Genomic DNA, 17,272 nt, shown 5'->3' with positions numbered 1-17,272 from the left:
ATTCCAAACATTCGCCCATCATTCATCGACCTCAAATATGGCTTATCACTTGAAGCATGTAAGTAGTTGCAACTATACAAGACCGCTCGCTCTAATGTTAACCTAGATAAATGTGCACAATTATTAGGCGCTGGGACGAGCGAGAGCCGTGAGAGAGCGAAGCGAGGCCGGTGAGTGATTGATGATGAGTGCCAGCTGCGCATCGCACCGATCTCGGATCTCTCACGGAGGAGCTCGGATGTATAAAAGGAGGGGTGAAGACCATGAAGGACGAGAGAGGACCAGGCCTGGGGTCCGTTCTTCGTACCTCGCTTAATACATCTGAGATGATTTGACAGATCCCAGATCTTTAAATCGTGATAATTGATCTCTGGCTAATTTGGTTCTTCAAACGAATTTGCGGATTGGATTAAAATATCTGGATTAAGTTATCTAAGATTACTGCGCGTTCTTGTGTTCCCTGAAGAGGGCAGATGCATCGATACTCGAAACCACGATCAGCAATGCAGCGATTGGCTGGCGTCAAGACAACGTAATGACATCATAGAATTAAAAAAGCCACCTGGCAAAAAACTTGCACAAAAAACCCCCCATGAATTTCTAGACTGTTTGGGAAACAGCCAAACGACCAAACCAACATAAAAGTTATAATAGATAAATGCTTTTTTAAAACATTATTCCCAATTATTTATATTCACGATTTTATAGTTTTTGTACACCCTTTACATTTTTATTTCAATGTTGTAATTAGCAATTCATTTAATTTTTTTAAATTACATTTGAAGCAGATTTGTTACGTGACAGCATTAATTAACGTTTCTTAAGGTCAAGATCAAATTATCTGCATCTCTTGCGCTACATCAAGCCACGCCCATAATATCCGTCATCACTCAAATTAATGCACGGCTCAGATTGACGTTACAGCATATGTGTAAACCTCCAATACAATTATAAAGTAATTATTCCATCACAAATAAATCGCTCAATCAAGTGGCTGTGTCTATACTATTATACACAACATTATAATATTATTTTCAAATACGTTTTTGTCACGCCACACATAAGTACACTCCTAAAAATAAAGGCTCTCTATGGTTCCCTGAAGAACCTTTAACATCCATATGCATTGCACAAAAGGTTCTTTACAGTGGAAAAGGATTCTTAAGGGTTATTAAAATGCTCTTTACACAAAAAAAATATATATTTTAAGAACCGTTCAACGGTTCTTCAGGGAACCAAAAATGGTTCTTCTATGCAGAGGTGGACAGTAACTAAGTACATTTACTTGAGTACTGTACTTAAGTACTCTTTTTGAGTATCTGTACTTTCCTTGAGTAGTATTTTTTCTGGAAACTTTTACTTTTACTTCACTACATTTGAAAGACAAATATCGTACTTTTTACTCCACTACATTTCTATCAAGGCCCTCGAAGTAGAAAGTCGTAGCCGCTTTGAAAGACAATGGATGATTTGTTTTCTTCTTTAAAACGTAATTTGTTTTTGTTTGTTTTTTTGCAGACAGCCTAACAGTAATCACTCTTGTAGGATCACATAAAGTTAAATGATTTCCAAGTATTTTTTGAACACTAACCAATTGATGGCAAAATAGAAGACAGCAGTTCCCAGACGCAGTGCACGCCATGGTCATACTTAAAAGTTAAAATTCAGAAGAGCAGACGTGGATAAGTCTGAAAAAGTGCGACGACACGAAAGTGCACACAGAAAGCTGCCTCTCAGACGCCAGACCACAAGTACTGAATTTTTGTCTATTGAATCTACTAAAATTGTATTAAAGTTAATTAAAACTAGACTAAAACTAAAACAATTCAGATGCCTAAAATGTTATAGTCAAAAGACTATGACTAAAACTAAATCACAATTTGCGGTCAAAATTAACACTGGTAGGCTATTAAGTATGGTCGGTCAAATGATTTTTATATATTTACCCGCCAAGTTGCCATAGCCTTGTGGATACAGCGCTAACGCATAGCTAACGTTCAACAATGATGTTAGTTGCAAACGTAGTTGGGCTAATAATGTTAACTAAAGTCCTTTCAGAAATGTGTTTTACATAATCCTGTCAAATAAACACAATGTAGAAACCTTTCTTTTCTAGTATGATTTTGACTTTGATAAGAGCTTTGTAACTTTTAAACAAGTATTTAAATGAGTTCAAGGTATGCTAGCATGTCAGATGGAGCATGACTGGCTTAAACCACCATGATGGAACATTGTGCATTCATACAACAATGCAACAATAATAAAATAATGCGTTTACTTTTACTTTTGATACTTAAGTACTTTTAAAAGCAAGTACTTCTGTACTTTTACTTAAGTAAAAATCTATCTTTACAACTTTCACTTGTAATGGAGTAATATTTGACCAGTAGTACTTTTACTTTTACTCAAGTAATGGAGTTGTGTACTTTGTCCACCTCTGCTTCTATGGCATCGCAGCATGCATTTATTTCGATGACACTACTTCATCTTATTTAAGTTTATAGCTATGCTTTTAGGTTCAGTTTGGTGTAAATTAACTAGTATTTATATGTAAATACATCTGTGAGTAATTGTTTATAATATAGACATGTAGTAGCTTTATTTTCTGTATAGAGAAGCAACGGTTGCACTCTTAGAAAAGAAGGTTCAATGGGGTTCTTGACTCAATTTTAAGGAACGCTTTTTGACAGAAAGGTTAGAAATGTCTTAAATGATTGCAACGTTTTTTTCTTGCGAGAAGGCATGTTTACGAGCTGCTTAATTTATACAAATGTAAAACCCCTAAAAGTTTCCATATAGATCTGTTTATTCTAAGAGTTTGTGCATATGTGCTGTTGGTTGTGTTTGGTTTTACTGAAGGTGCATTGATTTATAATACTCACTTTCCCTCTGATCCGTAGCTGTTCATGCTGTCCTCGATGGACTCGTGGCTCGCCTGCCGGACGGTGCGGCTGGGCATCTCTACGGCCAGCCCCGTCTCTGTACTCCTCTGAATGCTCTTTAACCTACGGCCCTCTGGGTCTGAAACAAACACAGAAAGGGAACTTTCAAATCACTTTCGAAGCGTCAAGTTACTTTCAAATCAGTGATGCTCTATTTTGTTCATTTCCGTAGACATATAAACTTTTATCCCAGTGATTTAATATGATAATATTTGTAACAAAGAAATAATGATAGCGTGTGGCTGAAAAGACTGTTTGTGAAGCAGTTTCATACCTAAACATGACAACTTCTCTCTCTGAGTCAGATTTAAATGTGATCGTACCCGTCAAAGTTTTCGAATCGTCATTTAGGAATAAGATCGTGTGGCGTTTGAATCGAGATCACAAACTTTTAACGATGAATCGTGCAGCTCTAATATGTATTGTTAGGGTTTTTTCCTTGGCAAGCTCCACAAATGATTGTGAAGTATCTCTGATATTCTTGTATTTCCGTCTGAGCAGCAAGTTATATCAAATCCTCTCCATATCATACATTGTGATAACATTGCCGCCAGGTAGAGCACTGGTTGTATTAAAAATAAATCCTTTGGAAAATATAATCTTCTTGTATAATTCAAGTATGTAGTGGTGCCTTATTGAACTCCGATGGCTTAGAGAACAGATTCACAAAGCCTGAACTTTTCCTAGTAAAGGTGAAGGGGATCAGCCACAGACTGATCGCTTTACTAGCCCATGGCCTCATGAATATAGTTCTATTCAGAGAATGATTTTCAGAGTCATTTCAAAGCTGGATGTCATTTCATAATGTAGTTTTTTCATGTAGGATACTTCATATAAATCAACATACAACACAACCCATTTTACTTCCATACACTAACTAACGAGTAGGGTGTTCAATGAGGTTGAATCCCTCAAGAGAGGGATTTTTGAGGTCCAAATTTAATTTTATACATAAATATACATATACACACTACTGCTAAAACATTTGAGGCGGTACAATTTTGTAAGGGCTGGGTATTGACACATTTCACGATTCGATTTGATTTCCATTCACAAGTTTTTCGATTCGATATTGATTATTTTGGATATTATATCAGATACAGTATGACATTTTCTCTATTAGCCTATATATTCATTATATTCTACTTAAAGGGGTACTTCACCGCTGGAAAGATCATTGTGTAATTAAATTGGGTCATTTATGTAGTAGAAAGGTGAAATTATTTTAGAAATTGGTGCCTTCTAGACTGAGAAAAGACAGAAAATGTATTTTTGGCTCATATGGATGAAAGACAACAACTCCAGAATGCACTTGCTAGTTTGGGCTCTGTTGTTAACCTTTAATATTATAGTAATGTGTACTTAAGTAAAGGCTCCCTATATAGTCTACAGCATTATCTTTAAGAAACTTTTAGTTATAATTTAATTCATTTAACCTCTTAACTGTCACCCCCCTTTTTGAGAATAGTCATGAAAATGTCTAATCTTAAAAAAGTCATAGGCTAAGTCATAAAAAATCTAAACTTAAAGGGCTGTAATTCAACAATGCTTTGGAATATATACCCAAGTTTGGTCTTGTTTTAGAGAAGACACTGCAGATTATTGCGGAAGTGAAAGCATTTCAAAATATGGAAGTTATGGAAGTTTAAATTTACTGTAAATGAAAAATACTGTACTAAATATTTTTTTATATCAAATATATATATTTTACAAAAAATGTTTACTCTAAAATGACTATCAAATCAAAGCCATATGTCTAACCAAGTTGTGTTCCAAATTTGAAGTTGATATCACAAAAATTAAAGTCCCCATGAGATTTTGTTTTAGGCGTTGTACCACAAATAGCCACCGGGTATCACACATTCCATTGATCGTTTTTAAAAAAAATGCATTTTCCTGTATATTTCTGTCCAAATATCACAAAATAGTCACCAAATATGGAACCTTGAGACTCCGACCTTTCCGACGAAATGTGTTTTGTCAAGATTAGAAAATATTTTGATTATAAAGTAGTTAAAATACATTTTGTAATATGAAACATGAAAACCACCCACTAGGGGGAGGTGCCCGGTAGAAGAATTTAGAGTACCGTTTCCATGGTAACACAACGTCTGATTTCGAAACCGTTTTCACAGGATGAATTTAGAGTTCGTAAGCTTTCAAATGATACCTAATTTATGATGATTACTAAAATATATGATACGCCAGCGGGACGGTGACAGTTAAGGGTTAAGGACAGACACAATTTTTTTTTTTCAGTAAACCACTGTTTAATAAAAATAAGCATTTTTGTAAAACTGCTGTACCGAACCGTGACCTCAAAACCGAGGGACGGATACCGAACCGTCTGTTTTGTGTACCGTTACACCCCTAATATTTAATATAATATATTTTAAATGTAATTCATGAATTTTCAGCATCATTACTCCAGCCTTCAGTGTCACATGATCCTTCAGAAATCATTCTAATATGATGATCTGCTGCTCAAAAAACATTTATGATTATGATCATTCAAGATTCTTTAATGACTAGAAAGTTCAAAAGAACAGCATTTATTTGAAATGGATTATTAGAATAGATAATTAGATGATGTTTTTAAAATGTAACAGAAATTAAGATAAATATAAATATAGTCATCACTGAAAACAAGTTATCCATGGAAATGTGTCTGTTCTCTCTGTAGTGATGGGAATCCAGCCATTTTCACAGCTTTCTCCTGGCCGTGAAGCACATGACCTAGTTAGGCGGTTCCTAAAAATACAGTCCTCTTTTTGTCCTGTGTTTCTGGTGCGGTTGGCACATGCTAACTAGCATGTCATCGTAACCTTCCCAAACAGAACATTGTGTATCAGGAAATGCACTAGAAAAGCCAGGGTTGCTATGGGAGACAAGAACAGTGTGCTTCAATGGATTTCTCACTATCTCTTTCTCTTTTGCATTTTTTGTTTAGTGAACATGCTTGAAATAATTATTTATTTTTCTTTTCACCCCAAAAAAAGTCACATTTCAGGAAGTCTGTGGGCAAAACGTTTATTTTTAGATGTGCATTGTGCACACAATCCTTGGGTCTTCAGTGTGGCCTCCAGGAGGTGAGATGTTCTGATTGGCTGTTAACATGCTGCTATGTGGTTGCTAGGGAGTTGTTTGGTGGTTTCCAGGGCGGTTGCTAGGGCGTTGTTAAGTGGTTTCTAGGATGTTCAGGGATTTGTTTGCTAGTGTACAGGGAGTTCGCATTGGTTGCTGGGGAGTTGTTTGGTGGTTGCTAGGGCATTGTTAAGTGGTTTCTAGGATGTTGTGGGTGGTTGCTAGGGATTTGTTTGTTGGTGCCCAGGGAGTCTTGAGTGGTTGCTAAGGAGTTGTTTGGTGGTTTCTAGGATGTTCAGGGATTTGTTTGTTGGTGCCCATGGAGTTCTAAGTGGTTGCTAGGGAGTTGTTTGATGGTTTCCAGGGCGTTGCTATGGCATTAAGTGGTTTCTAGAATGTTCTGGGTGGTTGCTAGGCATTTGTTTGTTGGTATCTAGGGAATTCTTAGTGGTTGCTAGGGAGTTGTTTGGTGGTTTCCAGGGCGGTTGATGGGGCATATTTACGTGGCTTCTAGAATGTTCTGGGTGGTTTCTAGGAGGTTGCAAGGGATTTGTTTGTCGGTATCGAGGGAGTTCTAAGTGGTTAATAGCGAGTTGTTTGATGGTTTCCAGGGCAGTTGCTAGGGCATTGTTAAGTGGCTTCTTGGATGTTCTGGGTGGTTGCTAGGGATTTCTTTGTCAGTGTCGAGGGAGTTCTAAGTGGTTGCTAGGAGTTGTTTTTATGGTTTCCAGGGCTGTTACTAGGGCATTGTTAAGTGGCTTCTAGGATGTTCTGGGTGGTTGCTAGGGATTTGTTTGTCAGTGTCGAGGGAGTTCTAAGTGGTTGCTAGGGAGTTGTTTGATGGTTTCCAGGGCGGTTGCTAGGGCATTGTTAAGTGGTTTCTAGGATGTTCTGGGTGGTTGCTAGGAGGTTGCTAGGGATTTGTTTGTCGGTGACCAGGGAGTTCCAAGTGATTGCTAGGGTGTTGTTTGTTGGTTTCCAGGGCGGTTGCTAGGGCATTGTTAAGTGGCTTCTAGGATGTTCTGGGTGGTTGCTAGGGATTTGTTTGTCAGTGTCGAGGGAGTTCTAAGTGGTTGCTTGGGAGTTGTTTGATGGTTTCCAGGGCGGTTGCTAGGGCATTTTTCAAGTGGTTTCTAGGATGTTCTGGGTGGTTGCTAGGAGGTTGCTAGGGATTTGTTTGTCGGTGACGAGGGAGTTCCAAGTGATTGCTAGGGAGTTGTTTGGTAATTATGAACAATAATTAATTGGTTCTAAAAACACTCCGTTTTGACAAGAATCATATCTTGTGTAAGTGTGATGTTTCCGATCCCTGGACATCTCTCACCAGCGCCTGCAGCCACACGTATGTCAGCGACAACAGATAAAGCATCTCATTTTATCAGTATGGCCAACACTCATTAATCAAAGTGACATTCATGAATTTACTGCAAACAAGAAAGAAATAAGAGGCTTTTCTAACAAGCCCTTTTAGTTGCTATCTCATCTAGCTTGTGGTTTATGACCCATGCTTGTCAGCTGTCAGAGCGTTCAGATTTATAATTTGATTAAAAGAACAAAGAGGCTTATTGAATACCGATTATCAGACTCAAGACCACATCTTCAGTAAAGCCCTACTGTTAAAGCAGAGTGATATGTGAATATAAATGCATAATTTGCTTAATTAAAGGAACACTCCACCTTTTTAGAAAATAGGCTCATTAAGTCCCCTAGAGTTAAACAGTTGAGTTTTACCGTTTTTTAATCCATTCAGGCGATCTCCGTGTCTGGCGGGAGCACTTTTAGCATAGCTTAGCATACATCATTGAATCTGATTAGACCGTTAGCATCTCGCTCAAAAAAATGACCAAAGAGTTTTGATATTTTTCCAATTTAAAACTAGCCTAGAAATCTAGACGGACCCAAGTGGCAGCAAATCGAATTTGCCGCGAGTGTAGTCTAGCATGTTCAACTTTGAGTAAAACGCAGCGCTCATCACTGTCACTTTTCGTCCAATCAGAGTAGAGGAGGGGCGGGATAAATAAAACCCCAACCAACCACTACATTGCTTTCTGCTTGTACATCATCAACAGATGAAAACATATATATACGTATAATAACGGAACAAAATCATTTAAAACAAGAGCCAGAGCAAATACTTTACACTGTATCTGCATTTTTATATAGAATCAATACAGAAACAGAAACTATCTGTGAAATGAGATACTAGTAACACTTTATTCCATATCATAACAAGCAAAGAGTCTCAACTGAAAAAAAACATTGATTGTCATGTAAATGAGCATGTCAGTTTGTCCATGCTATCGATCATGCCATTACCTCTCTTTACCACAGCCTGTCTTAATTACCTGTGAACTCTGTGATAAATCAGTAGCACTAGAGGCCCATTGATCTGCAGTGATGTTGACAGATGCCTGGTTGGAGGCTATAACCTCTGCGCTTTCTAATCACATGCTAAATCTAACGCCACTACTGTTCTTGAAGAAAAGAGGGATATCCAGACCTTCCTTCCTTTCTTTCCAACCAAAGCACAGTTATTTTATACAACTTCTTAATGGAGGTGGTTGAGTCTCGCAAAGTTTGTCAGTTATGTCTTATTTTGTTCTTATTATCGTAATGCAAAGACATTACATATTAATTCTATTTTTTTTTAATAAGTGGTTGCTAGGGAGTTGTTTGGTGGTTTCCAGGGAGTTCTAAGTGGTTGCTAGGGAGTTGTTTGGTGGTGTCCAGGGAGTTCCAAGTGGTTGCTAGGGAGTTGTTTAGTGGTTTCCAGGGAGTTCTAAGTGGTTGCTAGGGAGTTATTTGGTGGTTTCCTGGGCGGTTGCCAGGGCATTGTTAAGTGGTTTCCAAGATGTTCTGGGTAGTTGCTAGGAGGTTTCTAGGGATTTGTTTGTTGTTGTCCAGGGAGTTCTAAGTGGTTGCTAGGGAGTTGTTTTGTGGTTTCCTGGGCAGTTGCCAGGGCATTGTCAAGTGGTTTCTATGATGTTCTGGGTAGTTGCTAGGAATTTGTTTGTTGGTGTCCAGGGAGTTTCAAGAAGTTGCTAGAGAGTTGTTTGTTGTTTTCCAGGGCAGTTGCTAGGGCATTATTAAGTCGTTTCTGGAATGGTCTGGGTAGTTGCTAGGAGGTTGCCAGGAATTTTTTTGTTGGTGTCCAGGGAGTTCAAAGTGGTTGCTAGTGAGTTCTTTTGTGGTTTCTAGGGCGGTTGCTAGGGCATTAAATGGTTTCTAGGATGTTCTTGGTGGTTGCTAGGGATTTGTTTGTTGGTGTCCAGGGAGTTTCAAGAAGTTGCTAGAGAGTTGTTTGTTGTTTTCCAGGACAGTTGCTAGGGCATTATTAAGTCGTTTCTGGAATGGTCTGGGTAGTTGCTAGGAGGTTGCCAGGAATTTTTTTGTTGGTGTCCAGGGAGTTCAAAGTGGTTGCTAGTGAGTTCTTTTGTGGTTTCTAGGGCGGTTGCTAGGGCATTAAATGGTTTCTAGGATGTTCTTGGTGGTTGCTAGGGATTTGTTTGTTGGTGTCCAGGGAGTTTCAAGGGGTTGCTAGAGAGTTGTTTGTTGTTTTCCAGGGCGGTTGCTAGGGCATTGTCAAGTCGTTTCTGGAATGGTCTGGGTTGTTGCTAGGAGGTTGTTAGGAATTTGTTTGTTTGAGTCCAGGGAGTTCAAAGTTGTTGCTAGGGAGTTATTTTGTGGTTTCTAGGGCGGTTGCTAGGGCATTAAGTGGTTTCAAGGATGTTCTGGGTGGTTGTTAGGGATTTGTTTGTTGGTGTCATAAAATAATAAAATAAAATAAATTTACATTATATTTCCAGGACATAATTTTTATTCATAGTTTTTATGTTCAATTCCCTGTCAGCTCATTTATATGTGTTGTATTGCCTTAGTTGTATAACATATTTAATTGTATTCCAGAACCAGATTTGAGAATAATTGGAGTTACAAAAATCTCAAAACTAGAACTTCCAGATGCATTATGAGAATACAAAATATTTGTCTACTAACTAGCATTTGTCTATACAAAATGCAAAACAATGAATCAAATTAAAATAAATAAAAAGGCTCCCTTTTGATGATAATGTATTTATTTTTTATTTTTTATTACATGAATGTGTTAAAATCCCCAAATACAGAAGTATTTAGCATGTGGTATGGTATGAGGGCCCATCTGTTTAATCGCAGTGGAGGGTCGGATCATACACAGATGCGTCAGTCTCGGCCAAAAATTATGCCAAATATTTACTCATATGCTGCATAATTCAGCTCTGACGTTTCCGTACTGGCTAAAAGAGAAGTGAGCTTCAGGAGTCAGGAGACAGTGAACGCAAGAGCTTTGATCCGAGCTATAAATGGATGCAAGGGGGGGAAATGACCTCAGAAGGTCATTTATCAGAAGCAATATATATGAGGGTTATATTAATATACCTGAGATATTTCTGGGGTTTTATGAGTTTGATTTGTCATGCTGGAGCTTCAGTAGCTGCAGACCAGACACAAAAGTCATTAAATTGAAACATTTGTCTTGTGTTTTATCATTTGAGTATTTTATCATTGTTGATGGTTTAAATTTATATTAATATAATTTACATATTTTCATTATTTGATTATGAACTGAAAAATAATGTATGCTTCCCAGTATGCCTTATAAGACTGGATGGGGTGATTAAATGTTGAAATGAAGTGCTAATATTAGTGTTTTTGGGCAAGATGATAATGTGTTCTCTCATTTGAAGTTCAGTTTTGTTGGGTTTGGAGGTTAACACTGTGGTGAAGCGGCCACTTGTGTTCAGTGTGAGGATGTATAGAATAATAATTATTACAATTGTAGTTTATTTAATTATGTAAGATTTGTGCTAATGAAGTTATTGGTGTACATTGCGTAAAAACACTGCTAACAATAGTTCAGCAAAAAAAGTAAAAACAATATGTTTTTGCTCAGGTCTTTCAAGTAAATTTGGAATTAAAAATTGAATTAAGTAAACTCTACTTAACTAAGTTAAGTAAAATTAACAAAGAAAATAAGTAACTGTAACTTTGCCAGTAAAAGGTTGAGTATTTTCTACATAATTGAAGTTTCCTTTGCAATACTTTTTACTCAAACAATATAAGACTGATTTAAACCACACTTTTAAAGTGTATGCTGTACTTAGAAACATCAAAGTTAATAATATAATAGATCTAAATAATAGAAATAACATGGCACCTGAACACAGACCTCAATATTTGTCACACAATACACAATGACGGTAACACTCAATGGATCGTTTTTGAGTATGAACCATAGACTGTAAAAACAAATATGGACGAATATCACCCATAGGATTCTGAAGAGCAGTTTTGAAGGGTAAAGTAGGGTCGAGCTGGCCGTCGCCATCTTGTCAGCGCGTCACTCCCGGATAACAGAAAATGGGCAAAGAGGCGGGATATGGGCGGAGCTAAGGTGTCCTGATGACTATCAGACAGCAGACTAACCATTGGTAATTTTCTAAAAAAAAAATATTAAACCTAAATTGCTCATCTTGCGCTGCTCTGCGACACCACAGATTGCGTAATCACGTGGGAAAGGTCTCGCTAGACGTAGAAGTCCCGCCCCCGTGTTTACAAAGCATTAGTGCGAAGACTAATACAAACATACTTTAGCAAAAAAAGGTCGCCTGATTTTGAAGATGAAGTGTTTTTTGGTAAAGGGAGTTTGTATTTAAAGGGATAGTTAACCCAAAAATGAAAATTAGCCCATAATTTACTCACCCTCAAGTCATCCTAGGTGTATATGACATTCTTCTTTCAGACGAATAAAATCTGAGTTATATTACAAAAGTCCAGGCTAATCCAAGCATTAGAATTTGATTCATAGTTGCTCTGTTTTTGAAGTCCATAAAAAGTGCATCTGCCCATCATATAACTGCTCATAACTGCATCATATCCACGCGGGGTGTTAATAAAGGCCTTCTGAAGCGAATCGATGCGTTTGTGTAAGAAAAATATCCATATTTAAAACTTTATCAAGTAAACTTTCGGCCGACCGCATTCCCTGTTCAATTTATGGAAGAATTGTTGAAAGTTCCCCTGCCGATCGAAAGACTAACGCGACCAGGTCCGCTCGTCATGACGTCACGAACACATCTTGAGTTTCACTTTCAACATTCAACACTTTTCCACGGAAGGCAGAGGCCGAAAGTTTACTTTATAAAGTTTTAAATATCCAATTTCATTTTTGGGTGAACTATCCCTTTAAGCCGCGTTTCCACCGCAGGAACTTTGGGCTGGTACTCTGTGTTTTGACCGCAGGGTCTAAATGAAGTTCAGGGTTAATATTTCCTCCTCCGAACGGCCCTGCTCATGAGGCAGTACTTTATCAAAGTTCAGGAACTTTCGGGGGTGGGACTTGTGCGCTGATCATGCTGATTGGTTGAGCTCACGCAGCATTTTATTAACCGGCATTTTTAAAAGTCTTTTGCGAGGTTTGTTCTGCGTTCAGTAAATATCAGTCTTGCTCTTTCTGTCTGATGGCGAGCGTTCGTCTCAGCAATCGCACGGTCAATGTCTGTAATAGCTGATAATAACATGCGTTGTCTTATTTTAAATCTAGCTTTATGAGCTTTCAGAATATGCTTTAGTATCAGTGCTCGTCTCTTTTGCACCGTTTTTTTAATAACATCTTTAGTAAACCAATACATAACCAGCAAAAGCAGCGCTGCTTGAATCTCCTCCACTTGTTATTGTTGCAGACAGTAATGATTCCTGTCCGTCTGTGACTGGAGGAGCAGTCGTGCTCAGTCCTACATCGACTAATTTGCCTAATCTTCGCGGTACTTTAGACCGCAGTGGAAACGCAGACAGCAGCAGGTCTGGGGGCAAAAAAGTTCCTGTAAAAAAAGTTCCTGGTACAAATTGTTCTGGGTAATTTCGGTGGAAACGGGGCTTTAGTCTTCGCACATTCGCTTGGGGCGGTACTTCCGCCTACGTCTAGATGACCTTTCCGACGTGATTGCGCAATCCGTGGCACATCTCAGAGCAGCGCAAGATGAGCAATTTAGGTTAAAAAGTATATAAATGTTTATTTATTTTTGAAAATGGCCGATGGTTTGTCTAGATCAGACCCTATTCCTCTTCTGGGATTGTTCAGAGCATCTGAAGCCCTTCCTTTGAAACTGCATTGATTTGGACCTTCAGCCATTGGTCCCCATTGAAGTCCATTATGTGGAGAAAAGGCCTGGAATGTTTTCCTCAAAAAAACTTATTTTCTTTTCGACTGAAGAAAGAAATAAGTCGGATATGTCTTTAGTGAACATATACAGAGTTGAATGAGAAATCGGGTGTTACAATGAATTTGGTCCGTGCAGCTCTTAAAGGGCCGGAGCTCATATTCTGTGTGAAGCTGGGCAGGAACAATGCCGGACAAGTGAGTTTTTAGGGTTTTTAACCCTAAAACAATGATAAAACAAAGAATAGTAAGTTCTGTCATATTATTCAATTACTTTTACAGTTTTTTGCCATGGTATCGATTCAGTATCGGTATTGAGGTATTTTAGTCTGGTATCGTATCGAAGTCATAATTTTGGTATCGTGATAACACTATTCTATATAAAAAGTATTTGCTGATATTCTCTTTTGTTTTGTTTTGTTGGTTTACAAATGTGTACCTTTTTAAATTTTTACTCTTTTAGTTTTACATTTTGTCATGGGCTTGTTTACATTTAAACTTTTTTATAGCACACAACTGAAGGCCAACGTCGCAAGTTAAATTAAATGTTTTTAAGTAAAATTGTTGAAAATTATTGTGATAAATTAGTCGATAGATTAATCGATATAAAAAATAGTCGTTAATGGCAGCCCTACTTTAAAGTGAACTAATCCTTTTAATAAATAATTAAACTAAGTAACATAATGGCTATGTTTATGCAGCTGGCCACAGGAAGTGACAGGAAGCCGGACTCAAACTCATATTGTCTGCATGAGCACCACTATATGTCACAGCTCAGACTTAATTACCTTCCAGGACAGCGTGTTCAGTCAAAATGTGGGCCACCGGATGCTGTTTCAGATACTTCAGTCAGTCATAATAATGTGTGGGTGGCAATATCTGAGCAAGTGAGTGTCGACATTGTGTGAAGCTTCAAACGGTCTCGTTCTGCATAGACTTAATGCTACCGAACACACGTACCACGCTGTGATTTACTACACAAGTCAACTGATGTGCTGCTGAACGCTTCTGCCAAGTGCTGGATTAAAAACCAACGCATGTTTGCTTAGGGCTTTCAATTATGATCCTCATTTGTAACATGGGCGCGCACCTGTTATTCCATTATTCCATCATTATGCAGATGTAATTGTCATTATAATATTATATTGACTCTGAGGTTATTCTGCTGGTACATTATGTAATTGTTTTTATTTTGTTTCCATTGATCTGTGATGGTGAACCTGTCGAGAACTACTGGATCATATTTCATTCCAAACATCAAAGTTATGTTTTATATCATATTCAAATCATTTATATAGTAAGTTATATTTTGCATAAATAAAATTAAATGTAAAAATACTGTATAGATTCTAATTAGATTTAATCTTCAGGATAATAGTCACCACGTCAAGAAAATAATGTCAGAAGGCAAAAAAAGGTATTTCTTTATTTTATTTTTGGCCTTTTTGTTAACTTTTTAGCATCTGTTGCATTTTTATTTTATTATTGTAATATATTTGTAATGTCAATTTTAGTTAAATTTGTGTGATTTTGCCATTTTTATTAGCTTTTGTTGTAGTTTAAAAAAATTAGCTTTTATTGTTTTTGTATTGTTTTATATTATTCTTATTTCCAGATAATAATTTTAGTGCTTATTTCAGTGTATTAGGCCTAACCCAAGGCAACATTTCTAATTTTCATTTAGTTTAAGTTTTATTTTATTTCTGATTTATTTCAGTTAACAGAATTTTTTAAATAATTTTAATGATAATAACCCTGCACTGGACCTCATTATTTCATAATCATTATTTCACCCTGGGATTAACAGAAAAAAAGTGATAAAATATAAGTTATGTTTTATATTATATTTGCATTATTTTATATTGTTATAATTTGCATAAAAATAAAAACAGTAATTCAAATTAGATATTCAGAATAATAGTCATAATGTAAAATCAATCTTTATTTTATTTTGGGCTTTTTTGTTACCTTTTTAGCATTTTTGTTGCATCATTTTATTTTTATTAATATATTATTTTGAAATCGATTTTCTTTTTATATTTTTATTTTATGTAATTTTTCCATTTTATTAGTTTTTTGTTGTTGTTTAAAAAAAATATATTGCTATTTAAGTTTATTAAATTTTTCTATTGTTTTATATTTTTATTTCTTATTTCAGTTTTAGTTTTTATGTATTTCCAGATATAATTAGTCATATTGTCAAGAAAATAATGTCACAATGTAAAAAAGAAAAAGTGCAGTGAATTATTTTTGGCCTTTTTTGTTAGCATCCATTGCATTATTTTATTTTTTATTTTTAGTACTATTTTGAAATAGATTTTATTTTTGTTTGAATGTAAATTTTAGTAAAATCTTTTGGTCATTTTGTTATGTGATTTTTACATAGGTTTAATTTATTTTTATTTAAGTTTTAGTTTTCATTTATTTCTGAAAACAAAGTCTAAATAGGCTTTAATTCCCTTTTCCCTTTTTATATTGAGGTGAAATGTGGCCTGGACCCGTTTTGGTGAGGTTCACCCACACCCATAATGACTATTGATGATCACAGTTAAAGTCCATAACATGATCCTCACTTCCCGACTGTAGAGGACATGACAGCAGGTGAATCTGAGCGTTTGTGCTCCGCCATCTGTTCCTGCTCCCGCGCGTCACTATCGCTCTGCGGCTGCACATGCCAACACAAAGAGTGCAGAGCAAACGCACCTGCGCTACATCAGAGGTCACAAGACAGATCAATCCCTCAAACTATCATCTCTGAGCGCAAGGCACATTAATCAAATCATAAAAACACTATTTCACTCAGAGAATGAAGGGTAAACATATTCAGTCTTATTTATTTATTCGCTCGATTTAAAGCTGAAGTGTGTGGTGGTGTTTTTTTTATTTATATTTTTCTCTTTTCATTTAAATTTTAGTAATTTTGTTGCAGTTTTGTAATTTTTAATAGCTTTTGTTTTTCAAAATGTCTATATAATATTTTATTAATTTTTTTTTCAGTTTTAGTTATTTTAGCACATCATTATAATTGAAAATTTTATTTCATTGATGATTTCAGTTTTTTTTTTTTGTATACTACAATAACCCTGTTTCTGCTAAACTGATTCAAAATATTATAAAACTATTATAAAATTATCTCAATGATGCTAAAATAACACAGGATTAATTATACCTTCAAGTATAAGCCTTGCTAAAGTATATTTATTTTATATTTCGTAAAAGCCATTTTCGTGTACGATCTTAAAATGTCGACCCTTTTTTATTGTAAAATTTGATCTTTGCAGAAATATCAGCATTAAATGATTTTATGTAGCACCTTTTATGCATGTAATCAAACTAATTTAACTCAATGCAATTACCATTTAAACACATTATTTATCTGATAAGAGTCTACACTCTAAAAAAGGCAATTGAATTGTTTTAACCCAGTGAATGGGTCGTTTTAAACCAGCGGTTGATTTAAATGTTTATTTTAGCCCAGCATTTTTTAAAGTGTGCAGTATTAAAACCTTTTGAAAATAGATAAAGCATCTGATTATATGCTGAAAATATTTAATTTGATATATTTATGTATATTGATGTGAAAGCTCACATTTCAGAATTACACTCTAAAAAATGCTGGGTTAAAAATAACCCAAGTTGGGTTGAAAATGGACTAACTCAGCAATTGGGACGTTTTAACCTAGCGGTTGGGTTAAATGTTTGCTTAAAACAACCCATTGCTGGGTTAGTCCATTTTAACCCAACTTGGGTTGTTTTTAACCCAGCATTTTTTAAAGTGTACAGTATTAAAACATTTTAAAAATAGAAAAAGCATCTGATTATATGCTGAAAATATTTAATTTGATATATTTATGTATATTGATGTGTAAGCTCACATTTCAGAATTACACTCTAAGAAATGCTGGGTTAAAAATAACCCAAGTTGGGTTGAAAATAACCCAAGTTGGGTTGAAAATGGACTAACCCAGCAATTGGGTCGTTTTAACCCAGCGGTTGGGTTAAATGTTTGCTTAAAACAACCCAATTGCTGGGTTAGTCCATTTTTAACCCA

The 17,272-nt window shown here is 36.1% G+C and overlaps 1 protein-coding gene across 1 annotated transcript in view; it reads right to left on the bottom strand.

Moving 5' to 3' along the window:
* The window catches only part of rims4 (regulating synaptic membrane exocytosis 4), a 56,525-nt gene that overhangs the window by 22,592 nt on the left and 16,661 nt on the right, over nucleotides 1–17,272 (bottom strand). The window contains exon 2 of the mRNA XM_079841647.1: nucleotides 2,883–3,021. Coding sequence (XP_079697773.1) covers nucleotides 2,883–3,021 — 139 coding nt within the window. The remainder of the gene's footprint in view (nucleotides 1–2,882; nucleotides 3,022–17,272) is intronic.

This window comes from Gobio gobio (assembly GCF_949357685.1).
Source record: "Gobio gobio genome assembly, chromosome: 17".
Lineage (NCBI taxonomy): Eukaryota > Metazoa > Chordata > Actinopteri > Cypriniformes > Gobionidae > Gobio > Gobio gobio.
This window is presented reverse-complemented; position numbering and strand designations above follow the sequence as displayed.